The 18,319-nt window shown below is 41.1% G+C and overlaps 1 protein-coding gene across 3 annotated transcripts in view; it reads right to left on the bottom strand.

Annotated features, from left to right (window-relative positions):
• Positions 1–1,005: 1,005 nt before the first annotated feature.
• AFF3 (ALF transcription elongation factor 3) overlaps positions 1,006–18,319 on the bottom strand; it is a 469,491-nt gene continuing 452,177 nt past the window's right edge. For all 3 annotated transcript variants that reach the window (XM_073352102.2, XM_073352110.2, XM_073352138.2), the window contains 4 exons: positions 16,365–16,458; positions 13,679–13,728; positions 13,324–13,538; positions 1,006–11,740 (listed from right to left, as the gene is read on the bottom strand). In XM_073352102.2, the coding sequence (XP_073208203.1) occupies positions 11,601–11,740; positions 13,324–13,538; positions 13,679–13,728; positions 16,365–16,458 (499 nt within the window). In that variant the 3' untranslated portion in view covers positions 1,006–11,600. The remainder of the gene's footprint in view (positions 11,741–13,323; positions 13,539–13,678; positions 13,729–16,364; positions 16,459–18,319) is intronic.

Here is an 18,319-nt window from a genome sequence, read left to right as displayed (position 1 = left end):
AAACATGAGATTTTTTCACTCTGAAAAATGTGTAAGAAAGAGACAGAGGAGACAAAATTGAGACAGAAGGATGTCGATTTCATGATTTATTGTCACATTAAAAAAGTAATCTTACTGATGAATTAATATTTACTTTTTAATATAAAAGTGCTTATTCTTACAAATCCTTAAGGCTCATTCTGTTACATTACAGTAGGATTCTTCACCATTCCAGAAACTGTGCTACGTGGGTTTTGTATGAACTGTAGAAACAGCAAAATCTCCAAACAGTAAAACAACTTGTCAATGATTTCATGATTTTTGTACATGTGAACTTGTTTAACTGTGTAACAGAGTCGAAAGCAACTGAAATCCCGAAAAACTTTGTTTTATTTTTAACCTGAAATGGAACTGATGTATTTTGCTCATTGAAATGGAACAAATACAGTTGTTTATGAATTTAATTCTTCCCCCGTGCCTCCCTTTTACAGCAAGGAAAGAGAGAGATACAGGATAGTACTGACGTAGTATTCACTTTATATTTCTTTCAAAAAAAATTTGGATGACTACCACGCACAAGCAATGTTCAGAAGCAAGACATTTATTCTTTTGAGGTCCCTACGTTGCATGTTTACTAGGCAAAACTCCCACTGAAACTAATGAGAACTTTGCCTGAGGAAGGAATGAAATAGGGCTCTCTTGAGAATCATTTGAGATTAAATGGTTTATTGTTTTTGGTCTCAAAGAGGAAGAATGGAGCAGATGAAAGCTCTTGCTGTTTGTATTAATCACATATGGCATATGATTTCTAGCATATACTATAATACACAGATACGAGTATATGATTTTTACTTTTAGTCATAATCAGCTATATATTATTTGGATGGACAGTGAATTTACTATTCCTACTTAAATTTAAAAAAATAGCTATTTACCGTAAATAATAATTTTTCCATAACTGGGTCAAAATGTAGAAGCAAATAGCCAAAAATTAATCTATCAGAAAAAAAATAATGTTAAGTCTTCTAGAATGAGGGAAAAATGCCACCTGATCTAATAAATAAAGCACTTCCAACCATTCATGAATGCTACAAGGCTATATGTACATATTTTACAGCATAAATTACTGTACAGAATATTCCCATTTACTAAATTGTTCAGCTGTGTAAACAATATTACCTGTTATACGGGGACATGTAGAGGGATTGTACTTATGTCGTGTAGGTACTAAAAAAATGCTAAATCCAGAATGCCCATTCAAAAGTTGCTGCACTATTGCTTTGGCTGTTAATCAGACAGGAGTAGAGCTAAACTGATATTGAGTCTAATAATATTATGATTTACAGGAATTTGCTGACAGTTGGCATAAATGAGATCTGGAGTTACGCTCTCTGAATCTGGGTACAAAAATAATTCTAGTCATAAAACAGGAGTCTGTACAACTAGGTCAGACAGCCACTATCGCATACAGATTTGTTCCATGATGAACATTAGTTAACATAACGATCAGACAGGAAAGTTACTGCTACTGTGATTATTGCTACAGATTTGTTAAAAATTGCACGTACAGCCAGACTGTGGTAAAGCAATCTGTTGTTTTTGTTATCCTGTCCTCCCTCCCTCCCATTTGCTTGTTTGTCTCATACACCTGTCGTTATGTCTTATTTTTCAGAATGGAGGCTCTTTGGGGGTAGGGACGGTCATTTACTCTGTCTTTGTCACTGCCTAATGCAAAGGGACCCTGATGTGGCTGAAGCCCCTAGGCACGACTGCAATACAGATGTTAATGAATAATAATAATAAATACAGAAAAAAGAAGAAAACTGATGTAAGTGACGTTGGCATGTTTTTAACAGCCATACTTTCCAACAATGGTTATAAACGAATCTAGTGTGGCCAGTATTTGCTAATGGAACTGCATAAAAAAGATCAATTCACAAATATTAAAATCAGAAGGCCATATTCAATCCTTGAGCTGTACACAAAACTTCCACGACTTGAACTGGAGTGCAACATGTGGTCTAGGGGTAGTGAACAGCCCGCTATTAATGCTCAGCTGTTCAGCACAAATGAACTCACAGTTTTGTCTATCTGGGTTTGTGCTCATGTGTCATATGATGAATCAACGACATGCCTCTCAATTTCCATAAAATGATGCAATGTACCTCTCAGTTATACTGTACAAGCATTCACATAATACAGGCCTGTGATTAAAATAGCCAACTTAATCTCTTTCACAGCCCACACAAAAGCTTCTTCTTCTGTTTATAAATTGTACTTGTATGAAGGATTAGTGCACTAGACCCTACATTGCTACACTGCAAAACACAGTAACCTTAATGGCATCGAAGCTCCCATTCAGCCCTGGTGTAACGACTGATCTTATTGGATTTGTGCCCACTTATACCAAAGCTGGCCTATGTCTAATACAGCAGTTCTCAAACTGTGGGTTGGGATCCCAAAGTGGGTCGTAACCCCATTTTAATGGGGCCACCAGGGCTGGTGTTAGATTTGCCAAGGCCAAAGCCTAAGCCTGAACCCCACTGCCCAGCAGCGAGGCTCAGGTTATAGGCTCCCCACTTAGGGCTGATGCCCTTGGGCTTCAGCTTTGGCTCCCCCAGCCTAGGGCACCGGGACTTGGGCAGGCTCAGGCTTCAGTCGCCCCTCCTAGGGTCATGCAGTAATTTTTGTTGTCAGAAGGGAGTCGTGGTGCAATGAAGTTTGAGAACTGCTGGTCAAATACATTTGAGAGCACCCTTGAGCTCATCAAGCAAAAATGTACTTTTTATATGTTTTTCTGCAATTTTTCTTAACATTGTTGCTAGTTCCCAAAATTCGCAAAGTTAGCTGAATCTCATTCTGCCACATAGGACATGTATTGACGTCTATGGCAGTTCCTCAATCACAGCATATACATAATAAGTCCCTTTGTATTTAAACTAGGACTCCCATTCCTCTCTTTCTTTCTATTTGATCCTGCTGAAAATTCATGATGCTAAATGTGTGACATCTAAGACCTAAAATAATAAGTCCCTGCACAGACAGGACACTGGCAAATCCCAGTGATCTTTGTGCAAATTCATAAAACAGCAAGGCCCATTAAGAAAAAAATCATGACACAATGTAAGCCAATGCATGTGTGTTAGGCCTAGGAGGTATCACCGCAATCTTCCTGCCTACAGTGCCTGGAGTGTCACATGGAGTATCCAGACTTGCCAATTCTGAGACTTTTCAGTCTCTTCTACAGCACTGCAGGGAACCCTTCCTTCAGCATTTCCCATCCTGCCTCCTGGAATGGGGCAGCCAATCAGAGCTGCTGCATGTGGCAAGCGGACCTCTCCCTTTCCCCTTAGGAGACAGAAGTTTTTTGTTAGGGCTGGAGGGAAAAGGTGATACAATGGGGCTGAGAAGGAGAAGGGAAGAGAAAGAGTCCAGCGACTCAGAGGGGCTCTGCTCCCTCCTCCCCCTTCTCTTCTGGTGGATAATATGTTGGCTCCTCCCCTTTTCTTCTCCTTATCCCTGTAGCCCCAGGCCTGGGAAGTGTAAAGAAAACCTCCAGAGTGAAGGAGGTGCGCTGGGAGGAGGGAAGATGTGGGGCTGAGCGGAGGCAAAATGAACTGATGGGCGGCCGGGGGGAGGTCAATAGAATTAATTAACTCATTGGGGTATGTTTTTAGGGAGGAGCTGGAAGCCCCCGTGTCATCAGCCAGCGCTTTGTGCAGATTGAAAATCTACTCGTTTTGTAACAGGATATAGGCAGGTCTAAGAATCTGGGCAATGGGGGAAAAGTCCTTATTAAAAACACAAATACTTTCAATAACAGAGAAGAGAAAAGAGTAGAAAATTACTAGCCAAATTATATTTATTTGGGTAAACTGAACCTCTTGCTAACTTCCTCCTGTGTGAAAGGTTTTCTTTCAAAGGTCTCTTGGGGTAATGAGACCAGAGTTGCAGGTAGAATGGAGCCACCTTAGGGGAAGCTATGAAAACTGATGTTGCTAAGAAAAGAAAGACTAATATGGTGGGATTATTTAGTGTGACCCAAATAATATGCAGAGCTATAGAGACACATCAGTTTATAACCTCCCCTGCTTACTGAGGTTTGAGCAGTAATAGTGAGTCCATTGCTGATCTGACTGGTAGTCATTCTTCAGAATCAAAGTGTTTTGCTATTGACCTTTAGAGGGAAATTGGTAACGTGGAGCCTGGGCATTTAACCCTGGCATTCCTATTAATGTTAATGGGAGTTGGGAGTCTAACTCCCTGTGCATTATGCTGAAAATGTCTCCCTAATTGACTTGCCATGCCAATTAACTACAGATGACTCATGGACAGATGGAAATATTTTGTGAGAGTTACATAATTCTTCTTATGCCAAATAAAGAGATTAGTCCATTCTGCAATGCGCCACTGTGAAAGACAACATTTAGGCTATGAATCTGGGGATTGGGGAAAACAAATAATTTGAACATTTATGATGCTGTTGGTTAAAGACAATAAGTTCTGAAAAAAATATTTATTTCGGGGAAGGACAAACTGGCGCAGAGAAATTCAAAGTCCATTTGAACTCTTTGGAGGAACAGATAGTTTGGTTAACCTTTTTTTGTCCTATTTACATTTGTGTGTGAGTTGGTATGGCCTGGTTTCTACTAAGATCAAAACATAAATACTTCAAGAAGGGCTGTCTTCATGCTATTTCTGATCCAAATGAAACTAGCAAGTAATACTAATAATACTCGGCATTTTTATATAGGGTGTAATTCACCCCATGCAAAGGCCCCACACAAGGCCTATGCACCACTGCAGCCCTATTTTAAGAGCTTTAAGGATTCCTATTTTGGGGTTTAAGTGATGCAAAGGCCTTGGATTGGCCCCTTGCCCAGGAGTGAAATTCACTCACATGACTTAACATTTTACAGTGATTTTTAGCACTTCTATAGCACCTTCCAGCTGAGGATTGCAAAGTGCTTTACAAAACATGAATAAATTATTAGCACCCCTATTTTACACATAGGGAAAGGGCAGCACTTTGCCCCCCTCTGTGCACCTGCCCAGAAAGGAGCTTGTGCTCTTGGAGGAAATGCCCTGTGGGGAAAAGCTGTGTAAGTTAATGAAATCCATGGTTACTTGCATTGCTTTCCCCTCTGGGCTGTGAACCCCCCCTTTAGGGATGGGTTTTGGGTCAGTTGCAGTAGGGAAAGCCCCTGGAAACATGGGATCATCCAGGGTTTAGAAGCAGCTGCTTGGGTCAGATGGCAGAGTGGAGGCAAGGGGGTGATTTGGGAGATATTTGATATCCCCAGGTGAAGGGGGTGGAGAGATACCTGACTCCTTCCTGGTGGACGAATAATGCTTTCTTGAGAGAATATTGTGTAGAAACAGTGGGGAGTTTCAGATCTCAGGTGGATTATCCCGGTGTCTGGGGAAATAGGGATCTAAGTGACTTTCCCAAGAACTTTAAATGATCTTGAAAACAGTTTATTACAAGGTAACTAAAAAATATCAAGTGTGAAATCCTGGCTCTTTTGAAAGAAATTGAAGTTTTGCCCTAGACTTCACTGGATACGTCTACACAGCAGTGGTCCTCCCCCACCCGGTACGGGGGGAGGGACCCAGAGCCCAGGCTCCAGACTGAGCCAAAATGTTTACACTGCCCCATAACATGAGCCCCGTGAGCCTGAGTCAGTTGACCCGGACTCTGAGACTTGCAGCTGTGGGTTTTTTTTTTTTTTTTTTTTTTTTTGCTGTGTAGCTGTACTCAGTGAAGCCAGGATTTTACTCTGAGAATCTTGTGTTCTCACCAGCTTTCCAGGTAGCTTTCCTGACCAAAGCAAAGAGGTTCATATGTTTAGATCAGCTTCAAATAAACATCCAGATGCTTTTCCGAATGGATTCAGATGGGGCTCACCCATTGCTATGCATGTTCCCACTCTTTAGCGCATAACCAGTGTACCAAGTCGTGTAATAATAATGATTCTGATCGTGCTCTGAGCTGGAACATATTTATAGGATGCAAGTCAGGTAATTCTCTCCATCTGAATAAGGAATCAGTTTGAGTACATGGTGTAAATCTTTACAAAAAGTTATCAAAAGGAAAGACATTTTAGATCTGTGCCAGCCATACTTCTATCATCACTGTAACAAATTCATTCAGTCATTGTTAAGTGTATGGTGCCAGCAACGTGCAAGGAGATTTTATTCTTTAGTCTGAGGGTTTTCCACTGAACTGGGAGAGGGGAGTGCTGCAATCATTATAAAAAAGAAACATTTCTTTTTGACGTATTAAGTGGATTATGCAAAGACCGGATATACTGTAGAAGGGAAATGTCATTAATACAGCTTTGACCGAGAACCAGCGACCCTCCAGAAATTTTAGGAAAGTTAAAAAACACATAATTTTGACAAGATGTTCTTTTAAAAATCTTTTAAAAAGATTAAGGAATTCAGTCACTATTCTTTACATAAAATTCAACCTCTTTTGTTTAAAACCATAATCACTTAATGTCACATCTGCAACCTAGCCGTGGCAGATGTAGTTAATCTAAGTCAGTTTGCAAATTCCAATTTCATTTGGATTAAACATTGCGACTAAGTCACTCAATAGTATACACTGTATAGGCATTAAGACTGGTGTCTAGTAGTTTATCTACTCAAGAGACTTTAAGCACAGATTAGCCAGGTCTAAGTGTATGTCTTCTTTTTAAAAAAAATATCCTGGCATTTTAGTTATGCAGATTTGTATCAGAGCTGTGAAAAATGGGTGAAAATTGGCATTATGAAAGATATACGACTGCACCATTCCCAAGGTGAGAGTGTTACAAATTAATTAGCTGCACACTTTACCTTGATAACAATTACTGCTCTTCTGAGGTGATATGACCATTCAGTGACAGGTACTCAATGATCAATGGGAGGCACTAGTAATATCCTTTGTGCTGACTGAACTTTTTCATGGTTTAGCTATAGAGTGTATAGATATGTATGCATACGTACACTGAGGGCTTGATCCTTCACAGTGTAGGGGAAGACTGCTGCGTGTGGAAGTAAAGGTAAAAAGTGATGAGCAGTACCAGGAGAGCAGGGAATCTGATTCTGCATTGATGAGAATACTGCTTTCCAGGCTGCCAAGTTACTCCCAGTAGCAGAAGTAAAGCTCAGACAAGGAGCACATAACTAAGCACCAGTGTTGCATGCTGAGGGATACGGCCAAGATCCTCCAAGATACTAGGCACTTAACTCCCATTGAAATAAATGGGAGTTAGGTGCCTAAATACCTTGGAGGATCTGGGCCTACACTGAGTACCATGTCTCCTCACATGCCCAACATCTGCCTACACCCCTTCCTGTTAAACCCTGTGAGATTTAGAATAAAGAAAGGGCTGTGGAAGGGGCTTGGGATTTACCGCCATACAATATAGATGCCTTTGCTCAGTGGTCAACCATACTTGAACCTATACATATCCTCCACTCACCCTTGCACTCCCTGCTGCACATCTTACAGGATCAAGGCCAAAGTGTGTCTGAATATCTCATTGACTTGGTGTTTGTGAACATCTCAGAGTATCTCAGGGCATTTTTAATGCAAAAAACCAAATTGTATTGCCTTTGGGTCTACCTGTGGCACACGTTTTATTTGATAATATTCCAGTTGATTTCCCATGCCTGCATGTACTCGTCAGCTGGTAGACTAGCTGTCTGTCACATTCAGAAGTTTCTGTTTTATACCAAACCTCTCCCTCCAGGCATAATTTTGCTTTTGAGCTGGATTTGTACAGGTTGACATCTTCACCTCTGAAATATTGAGATGGAATCTCTAATGCAAGAGAAGGGAGCCTTTATCATTCTCAGGGGACTTGAAACAATGAATTAAAACAAACAAGACGTGCCTTTGCAAGTGGCAAGCAAAGTAAGGGCCGTCTCTAAGGGTCTGATCCTGCAGCGTGCTGAGAACCCTCAGCTGACACTGAAATGCCTGGGACTACTTATATACTTAAAGGGATGCTTAGACTTAAGAGTGCATACTGGAGGATTCTCTGCTCCTTGAAGTCTTTAAACCATGATTTGAGGATGTCAGTAGCTCAGACATAGGTGAGAGGTTTTTCGCAGGAGTGGATGGGTGAGATTCTGTGGCCTGTGTTGTGCAGGAGGTCAGACTAGATGATCATAATGGTCCCTTCTGACCTAAATATCTATGAATCTATAAGAGCTTTGCTGGGTCAGGGCCCGACGCCACACAGCCCTTTTCAGGATCAGGCCCCAAAGGAATGAGACGAAGTGTCTTTGGTTATCATGCCGTACCCACCTGTAGTTGTTTGAAGAGCAGCAATCGTGACCAAAAGCAACCTGTACAAAAGCAACGTGCCTGTGGTTGAACTGCATGCTCTAACCTCATCAAAATGCCCACCTGTAAGGAACATTGTGGACAGGAGGCCTAATTCTCTGTTGGGCTATATGGGCGCAGCTCTATTGACTTCAGTGGAGTTTCTTCTGTTTACACGAGTTCAATGTCAGTGATTCCAGCACAAAACTTACAATCAATGTACCATTTCCGTGGCACTTGATGGGTATTTTAGCTGGAATGATTCAGCATAAAAACAGCTTAAAAGAAAGTGCACAAATCTACATGTTTCCTTAGTAGTCAGGAAACATGTTACAATAAGAGGACATTAACTCTTCCTGAATTTCTGTGAAATTGCTATACACATTGCAGCCAAACAAGTTCCAAAAGAGCTCATAATTAATAAAATTTATCCCCAGTCGCAGCACAAGAGATGTGATTCAAAGTTCCTTACTTGAAACTCCAATGCCAAGTTAAAATCTGTGTAAGGCAAGGAATATATGTTGCTTCTAATTTAACTGGCATAAAATAGTGATAAGAATTCCGAAATACCAAAAAACCCCCAAACCCAAACCCCACATCTGAAGACAAATGATAAAGCAACCACCAAGAAAGCAGAAGCAAATTTAACAGGCATCCCACTTCTCTGGTTTGACAGAAACTCCCACATTGCTATCCTAACAGAACCAAATTACTCACGGTATTAAAAGGATTTAAATCACTTCCTCATCTAGGAAATCACTGGCCGACTTTCCCAACCAGACATCAGGCAGGTAATAATCAGCTAGGCACTGACCAAGTTACATTCCAACAACTGTAACTGAATGATTCGTATTTTTTCTGCAACATGCAACAAAGTGAAATCTGATGACATGACATTGAGTATGTCTGCACTGCAGCAGGAGGTAATTTCCAGCTCAGATAGATGTACATGCACTAGCCTTGGTGGAGCTCGTACACCCAAAAGAGCAGTGTAGCCGTGGCAGTGTGGGCTAGCTGCCAGAGTATTTACCTAGGGTCTCGGATGGGGTTGCTGCCTCCCATTCTGCAGCTATACTGCTACGTTGATAGAAGCTAGTGCGTGCACATCTACCCACACTGGACATGACACCTGCAGTGGCGGTGTAGACATACCCATTGTCTTACCGCAAATCTTTTAATGTGGTAACAAACTAAATTCAGTGGCGGAAAGCCCCCGCGCCCCGACCCCACTTCCAGGCAGCAGCGCCAGGCGGACAGGGCAGGGGCGAGGGAAGCATCCCCATTCCCCAGCAGCTGCGCTGGGCGCGGCAGCAGAGGAAACCCCCTGCGACCCCACACCCCACTCCCTAGTGGCAGTGCTGGGCTGGTGCTCTGGCGAAGGAAGCCCCCAGTGCCCCTCAATCTTGGCAGAGGCCGGCTGGCCACAGAGAAGGCCCCAGCGCCCCCTGATCCCATTCCCGGCAGAAGCCGGGGGGTGGCAGGGGAAGTCCTGCTGCGGTCCCAGGACTGGAGGAGCTCTCGCTACCTGCTCTGGCCTCAGGGCTGGGGAAGCTCTCACTCCCTGCTGTGGCCAGAGTGTCTCAAGTCTTGGGGCCACAGTGTGGGGGAGTGCAATGGGGAGACCCTGAGTGGACTGGCAGGGGAGGGAGGGAAGGGTCATAAAGGGGTGGGGTCACATATGGAGGGGGCAGAATGGAGGTGGGCCCACAGGTGGAAGGGGTGAGATGTGGCCCCCCACTTGCTCTGGCCCAGGGCCCCAGGAAACTTTAATCTGCCTCTGGCTAAATTATTTGATGTGTGGTTTCTAATGCAACTCATCAGACATGTTGATATGTAACTTTTACTGGCAGATATTTTTGCACCAGCATCACACTAATATTGAGATAAAGCTGACTAGAAGGTAGCAATGAAGATGGCCATTCATTGACTCTTACTTGAGCAATGCAACTGAAGTTAATGTAGCTACTCGCATGAGTAAAGGCTAGAGGGCTGGGTGCAAAATAACCAATAAAATTACATTTCAGATGAAAACAATCAAATGTTTCCAGAGAAGTGAAAATGAAATTAACCAAGAACAAAAATCCACTAAATGCACACAACACATTAGTTATGAACTGGCCATGGCCTCAGCTGATCCAAATTAATTGCAATTACTTTGGGATAAATTCCCTTGGCACAAAAAACACAGCCTGTCAACAAGAGCTGAAAACACCCCATAAATCAAGAAACATGAAAGCCTAGTGGAGGATTATGCATGACGAGTGAGAGGATTATGATAGGAAACAGTGCTTAGTCTGGTGAGCAGCAAACCCAGCTTTCCAAGATAAAGAGAATTTCATGTAATGGCATGATATAGACTAGAAGAAACTGCAAGTAAGCTACTTTAAGATGGAAAAGACATCAAAACCAGAGCCAGCAAGGTGAAGCCTCACTGCACACAGCAAACAAATGTCATCGATGTGTGTGTATGTGTGTGCACATGCAATAAATGGACTTTCTTTGCTAGCTGGGTTGCAGTTTGCAGTATTTTTGTGTTATCTTCTTGCCTGTAATGACAGTACACAATTTTCCAGAATCTCTTCTAGTTTCTTGTTATCAATACACCCATTTTTCAGGCTGTTTCCTCGATAATGTTCATTATAGTGCATAAGGAGGCTGAACAAGAGGTCAGGTAATTTCAAAAGCCGAGAAATAAAGAAACGAATGCAAGCTGTTGAAACTTATTGCACAAAAGTTAATGCTTTCTTGCTCCATATTTTTTCAGTCTACACAATTCAGCCATACATCCCAATCAGGAAATAAGAGGGAAATAAGAACACTGAAAGTTCTATGGAGCATCCAAACGGCCAGTCAGACTCTCATTGTCCCTAATTCAGGAAAGCACTTAAGTGCATGTTTAAGTTCTACTGAAGTCAATTGCATTTAAGCATATGCTTAAAGTTAAGCACACACTTAAGTGCATTCCTGACTGGGAGCCATTGTGTTTATTGCACTTGGTTCAATTAACTCATGAGATTTTGGTTTCTGAGTTTTTCTAAGCACAGGTATAAGAAATGTGTGTGTGTATTAAGACATCTGTGGTCAGTTCTGTCTAGAGTATGACAATGTTTGGAGATTGCTATGGAACAATGCATTCTGGAGAGACATAGCTGCATATTATACAGACACAGATATATGTCTACACTCTGAAAAATGTTGTTCAATGTTGAAGAAATATTCACCTTTGTTTGGATGCTATGGTTGATTATTTCTGTAGCACAGTGTCCAGAATAACTGAATCGTCCATGGGAGATTATGCAGTTCATTTGAATGGCACACAGTCTTTTGCGTGAGCACTATTCCGTACCCAGTGAAGTCCTTGTTGAGTGTACTGAACTAAATGCTCCATACTGCTGTGTAGGGTGACAGGTCCCATCAATGCATCCAACTCATTAAAAAACTCTGTGGAAAAAATATTAAGCGTTAGAATAATGAAAGGGACATTTGCTATTTATCACAATGTAGTAGCTAGTTTCTTTTACTAACTAAATCACACTGAACATTTTACTAAAATGGAAGTTTGGGGTGAATGAGTGTCCTTAAGGCCCCGATGGTCCATGATCTGAGTGTTGCAACAATTTCATTTTAAAAATTAAACAGCTAATTCCTTGGTTCTTTCTTTCATTGACTCCCATTGATCTCGTGTGTAAAAGGATTTTTTGCCAATGGTGTCCTTATAAAGATAAAGAGACATCATTTGTAGTTCAAATGCACAAATTATCCTGACTGAAACACTTTTCAAAATGACTGAGGCCAGGCCAAATCTTGAGGTTTTTACCCAGGCAACTCCTACTTAAACCATGAGGGAACTTTGCCTGAAGGGGGACTAAATAAAAACTGAGGACCCCTAGGTCCTCTCTAAGTCTATATGTGGAGGTAAGTCTGCACTTGCAGGTGAAGGGAGGGGTTCCTTTCCTCTGGCCTGGTCCAACCGTCATATCACACAGCCCCTTTGAACCTCCATCCCATGCAGCTCCATGAAGTTGGAGGGGGTGAGCAACAGAAGCTGCTTTGTCTCCTCCAGATTCTCTCCCTAAAACTCATGGGGGACATAAGTGGAAATGAATTCAGCCTGCAGCCATATTATTATCTTCTGCTATTGCCCCTGCTCCACTGAGGGTGGAGTCTGGAGGAATTGATAGTTGGGGAGGTCCCTGGAAGCACTGCTCCTGCAAGAGCCAGGCTGAGCAGGGGCCAGCTGGAGTTGGTAGGGCCAGATGGCATAGCATAGGCAAGGAGCATCCATGCTGCTTACCTAAGTCAGAGATAGGAGGTGAAGCTGTGTTTCTCCCCCACCAACTTTAAACCCTGATTATACCAGTGTAAAGCTGACGTACTCAGACTAGAACTTGGCCTTGTATGTTTATCCTGGTGCCATGTAAATACACCAATGATCTAACTGTCCGTCCCAGAGCTAAAGTGGAGTAGTGGGACTTAAACCACAGATATTTACGCCGGGTCTGGATACTCAGAGGGGGGGGTGTTCTATGTGTCCACAGACACGTGAGTCCTATACGTTAATGCCTCAGTCAATACATGCAAAAAGATGAGGTCATGTAGGAGTCATCACCACAAGGGAATGTCATCAGTGCACTTGATTAGTTTTCTCTTGTAAAACAAGAACAAAAGACCAAAGAGATCCATTTCTGTAGCTCTGCCACAAAGTAGTGCAATACTGCCCAGGAGAAGGAGAATTAAATGAACTCAAAAGATCAATTTAATTCCTGTTTGACTACCAGATGTCTGTGAGTCTGTTCCTGGAAAAGGGTGAGAGTTGGACAGTCAAATAAAGGAGAAATTAGCGATATTTGACCTCTTCTGAGTGGGAATGCTGACAAAACTGTTTTTGTTACCTTTTGGGACAGACTAAAAGAATACACCTCTGTAATCCAGAAGGTAAGATCTTCCAGTAGGACCACTGTCATAGTAGGTCAATATATTGTCTTATTGGCATGTTTTTAAAGGACATGTGTTAGGTTATGCACCTCTATTTTCCTTGGCTAGATTGTCAGCCATCTCCCAGTAGTCATAGCTGTGCAGGATGCTGTTGGTGACACTGACGTGATTGGCTGCCATCTGATGAATACGCTGTGGAATGCTGATAGTGGAAGAGGGGGAAGGGGCACCGGTGCTCCCCTGGGATCCTACAGAGCTGACGGGAGAAGGGCTAGGAGACATGGGGGATGGAGTTCCTGTGCTCCTGTAACAGAACATTGATATATATAACTGTACATATATATATGTAAAGGTGACATGAACAAACATGAAAATAACAGAACATAGCAAACGCCATTTCTCACTGCTATTCAGACATAGTTTCTGTGCGATGAGTGAACTTACTTTCCACTGGCACCCCATGGAGATGGAGCCTGGGCAGCTTTTGATGAATTCTGTAGAACGAACAAAAAACCCCATTTACAAACCTGTAATTTAAACAGGACTGTGAAATGAACGTCGACAAAGAGAATGTAAAGATGGGGTGCAAAAAGTAGCAGTGATAAATATGAAAAGTGTATGCAGGTCTTATGATGCCATAAATCAATTAGGCCAAATTCAGAGACGGTACAGACGGTGATGTCAGGGAGACTCCCTTACATTCAGTGTGAGGTGATAAGTCTTCCCTGAACTAGAGCCTGATTAAGCCATATGCGGGGATGAGTCATTCCTGTGTTAGGCTCCAGTCAATCCACAAACCAGGAGCTGGTCTTGTGACTCTCAGAGTGGGTATATAAGCCTCACAGGAGAAACAATAGCTTCATAGCTTGGAACTCTTCTTTGCCTGACAGTGGTGACAGACTCCACAGGCCTCAGCCTGCTCCAGTCCTAGCCTTACCCCAGTCTTGTCCCCAGTCCTGCTCCCACCCTGCTCTTACCTTGTTACAACACTGCTCTTGACTCCTGATTCTGGTTCTGACTCTTGGCTCCAACCCCCAGACCTGACTGTCCTTGCCTTGGTTTCAGACATTCATTTAGACGCAGCAAGATCTCTCAAAGCTACTTATGTCCATCCTGCTGATGTGTAAGGGAGTCTAAGAGCAGGAAGAAGGTGGGAGACACTTACAACTTAAATTAAAATAGTCTCTGCCCTACTTAGTTTAGACTCTGTTAGACACCAGTATGATGAGGGAAGTTGCTCTCAGAAAGTGTAATTGAGTCTAACTTACGGCATCTTCTCCATAGCCACTGATTCGCCTGTGGGCTTTGTTCTGCTTTCATGACCCGAACTGAATCTCTTATTTTCTCAAAAAATTTTAACTCCCAAATGTCTGTGGCTTCTTAAAATTCTCTGCTTTATTAATTTTTTGAAAATGGAAATAAAAAGTTTAAAAGAAGATTTAAATAATTTTTCTTTTCTAAAAGAAAAAGATACCAAATTTACACCAAAAATGTGTGTGACAAATTCTGATCTATTTTCTTATTTGACAATACATCTGAGAGTTTTTTAATGCAGTCAGCATGTCATGTTAGATGATTTTGAAAGGTTTTAGGTACAAATATATGAAAGAAGTCTAGAATTGGCTTGTTTTCCACTGAAAAGATGACAAATGAGCAATTTTTCATTTTTTACTTTGCTTTCTAATGAGAATCTGCAGAATTATTATACCAGCAGAAGCCCTGCAAAAAACCCCAAGCTTTTCTTGTAGGGTGCTTATGTTACTATAATAAAAAATAAATATCACCTTCGTTTTCTGTAGAAAGGTTTCTTTCTTCTGTTAAGAGACATTTCACATGGTTGTGAGACTTTTTTACTATGTGTTATTTGAATTGGTAGGAGAAGTACAGTGTTACAATATTTATAGATTTCTTACCAATAGACTAAAGATGATTATTAGAGAAACACAAGTTTAATTAAATATTCCTCAGAGTTTAGATCCAATTTTGAGGACATCTATTTCAATTTCATAGTAAAAGATTTGTCACCTTTCCTGCCTATTTTCATGGGTTTATAATTTGGTCATGAAAATTTGTGCCTCTACTTAAAGTTCATCATTAACAAAATATTTGTGCTGGGGAGTTTTTTCCATTTTATGTACAGGACGGGACAACCCCTGCCCTCTCCTCCCCAAAATAAAAAACATACTAAAATACCCCAAACCAAATGACTACCTAGGGTACCCAAAGAGAATCAGGACTGCAGAGCATTTGTACCCTCACTGCTCTCTGATTTTATATCTCAGGATATAAAAACAAATTGAAGGGTAGAAGCAGCCACCAATTTTTTTTTTTCAGAGAAATACAAAGATTATGTTTGTAGGCCAAATATTTGACCTACTCTGTTATAGATCCATCTGGAATGTTTTGATTTCCAGATGTTTTCCAATCAAATATTGTCACTTTAGGGAACATTTTAAAAATCTAATGACTTCCTGTCATACTAAAAATAAAATAGTGCACTGCATTATGAGAGAGTGGCGAATTGAAGGGAATATCTGGGGAAAACAAGATAGGAAGTGGAGGCAAGCACAGGTGTGCCAAGTTGGTGGCAGGTATATATTCTGACCACAGATATACTTGCATGCACCTCCCACTGAAGCCAATGTGGACTCCAGCCCAATACCTTAGGGAAGAATTTATCCCTTTGCCTCTTCTTATACGCTGATGGCCATAAATAGGAATCCTACAAGTTATTCCAAATATGGAGCGAGCTCAAAGTCCCGAACCCATACGAAATCTACCTTGTGGTGCATCCTGAAGTGGATTCTGATTGTGAATACTGTGAAACTTATTCGTTGCAGAGCACCATGAATCACACTGGACAATCAAGAAAAAAGAGAATGGGCTGCATGTGTCAGTTTCATGGCAGGGTGAGTTGCTCTTCCTTCAGTAAGTTGTAAGTTGTGTATGCTGAATACATGTGCTTTTGTGAATATAGAATAACAACCTGGAAATTAACGGCTTCCACTGAGGCCTGTGACAAAACTCCAGTGGGAGTAGGATTGGGTCCAACAGGGCTACTCTTTTGGAAAAGATGCAGTATCTCATATCATTATTAGCAATTTGAAAATGTAATATAGTATGAAAGTACCTTGAAATAATCAATAAGTGCTTTTGAATACTTTACAGCGTGGTCTCTTTTGAGTCGGAACATTCTCCAGTACAGAAGTGCCAAACAGCGATAACTAGAAGAAACAGAAAGAAGACCACATGTAAAATGTGTTACAGCACCTTTAAAGCACAAAGGTGGCACCTAATCTTGGGGACATATGACCCAGGAATAGACTAGTCAATGGAGAAGATAAGAGCTGTCTCAGGCTTATTCATGTTAGATGACTATGACCCCAAAGGACGGACTCTTCAAATAGCTGGAAACTGCCAGGGAACAAGGATGCCCCTAACATGTCTACATTTCCCTAGTCACACGCCTTTCCTGAGGTAATATAAAAGCTGCCAAGAATACTCTCTTCTGCCTGAGGATTCCTGTACAAAGCACATGCTAAGCAGGAATAACTAGAACAAACGGGAAGCACAGGGGAGGATCTGGCCCATTGTCTCTACGGTTTCTGTAGAGCACCGTGCACCTTTATAATACCATATAAATAAATAAGCAATAATAGTAATTAACAATAATTATACAGTCATAGAAATGTAGAGCTGGAAGACACCTTAAGAGGTCATCTAGTCCAGTCCCTTGCACTGAAGCAGGACTGAGTGCACCTAGACCATCCCTGTCAAATGCTTGTCTAACCCGGTCTTAAAAACCTCCAATAACGGGGATTCCACAATCCTCCATTTTGCAGGGATTCCACGTAACACACATAACAACAATAACTGATAAATAAATAATACATACAAAATGCTTGATCTTCTCCATCAGGTTTTTGTGTATTCACAAGATGGGGGATTGCTCAACAGTATGTAACACAACAAAAATCAGTAACACTTGTTTTCATTTGGTCACAGAGGCCAAGATTTTCAAAGGTTATTGGTGTTTTGGATGCCCACTTTGAGATACCTTAGAGCATCCTAAATTTCGAAAGTGCTGTCTTCTCACCCTCTGATAATCTCACCTAATTAAGCTTCATTGTGCAGCCAAAAATCAAATCAAAGCACTCAAAATCACTAGCCACTGTTGCAAATCTCAGCCAGGGTTGTTGTAATTCACTTTCATAGTGTTTTCTTTTTTTAGATCTGCAACCTTGAAAGTTTGAAATTTCCTCTTTTACCACTAGAGGACAGTCTTTTCTTAGGAGATCAGAATCAGATAAACTAGTTGTGTGGCAGTATGCCCAGTTTGCATTGTACAGAGCCAGAGGATACAATGGACTTACAGTCCTCATAATTCTCACTCTGCCACCTTCATAGGTTACAGTACATATGCAAATGATGTCAACTCATCTGCTACGTGGCAGACAATGAGTTAGGGTTGCTATGCAGTGCTGAAGGAGTGCTCTGCCTACTTTCCCTTGCTGTGACCTTTCTGCTTAAACAGATGCAGTGGCTTTATGAATCTGAATTAAATTCCACAGACTAAAATGCTAGGTCCGTTCTGGAAAACACTTTACAAGCCCCAGAAATAGACATGGTCAGCTATTTTTAAAAGCAATTTTTAGTCGTTTTCCCATTTAAGCATTTTTAAAACAATTATTGTTAATCTTACTTGTGCACCCAATTGTGCATTAAAGCAGTGATAAAGGACATATAGTTAATTAAAAATAGATCACTAAATAGTCTTTCTTTTTTATATAAAATGATAAATTAAGATTGCTTAATTTATAGATTCTAAATACACATTTAATTTGGATTTTTATAGATGTTAAGAATAGATAAACTGTTGTAAAACCCATTTACTAAGAATCCATAACCATGTAATAGATATTGTACATGTTAACTATATAGTTGTTAAAATTAAAATTTAATTTAAATAACATTATTATTACTGTTCAGCAACTTTTTACAGAATCTAAGTTAAATGCATATATCTGGGAATAGTCATTCAAAGAGTTCATCCAAATTGTTTAATTATCAACATACTAACCCTTC

Source organism: Lepidochelys kempii, chromosome 1 (genome assembly GCF_965140285.1).
Source record: "Lepidochelys kempii isolate rLepKem1 chromosome 1, rLepKem1.hap1, whole genome shotgun sequence".
In the NCBI taxonomy this organism is placed as follows: Eukaryota; Metazoa; Chordata; order Testudines; family Cheloniidae; genus Lepidochelys; species Lepidochelys kempii.
The sequence above is the reverse complement of the archived record's forward strand: the minus strand, read 5'-3'. Positions and strand labels throughout refer to the sequence as shown.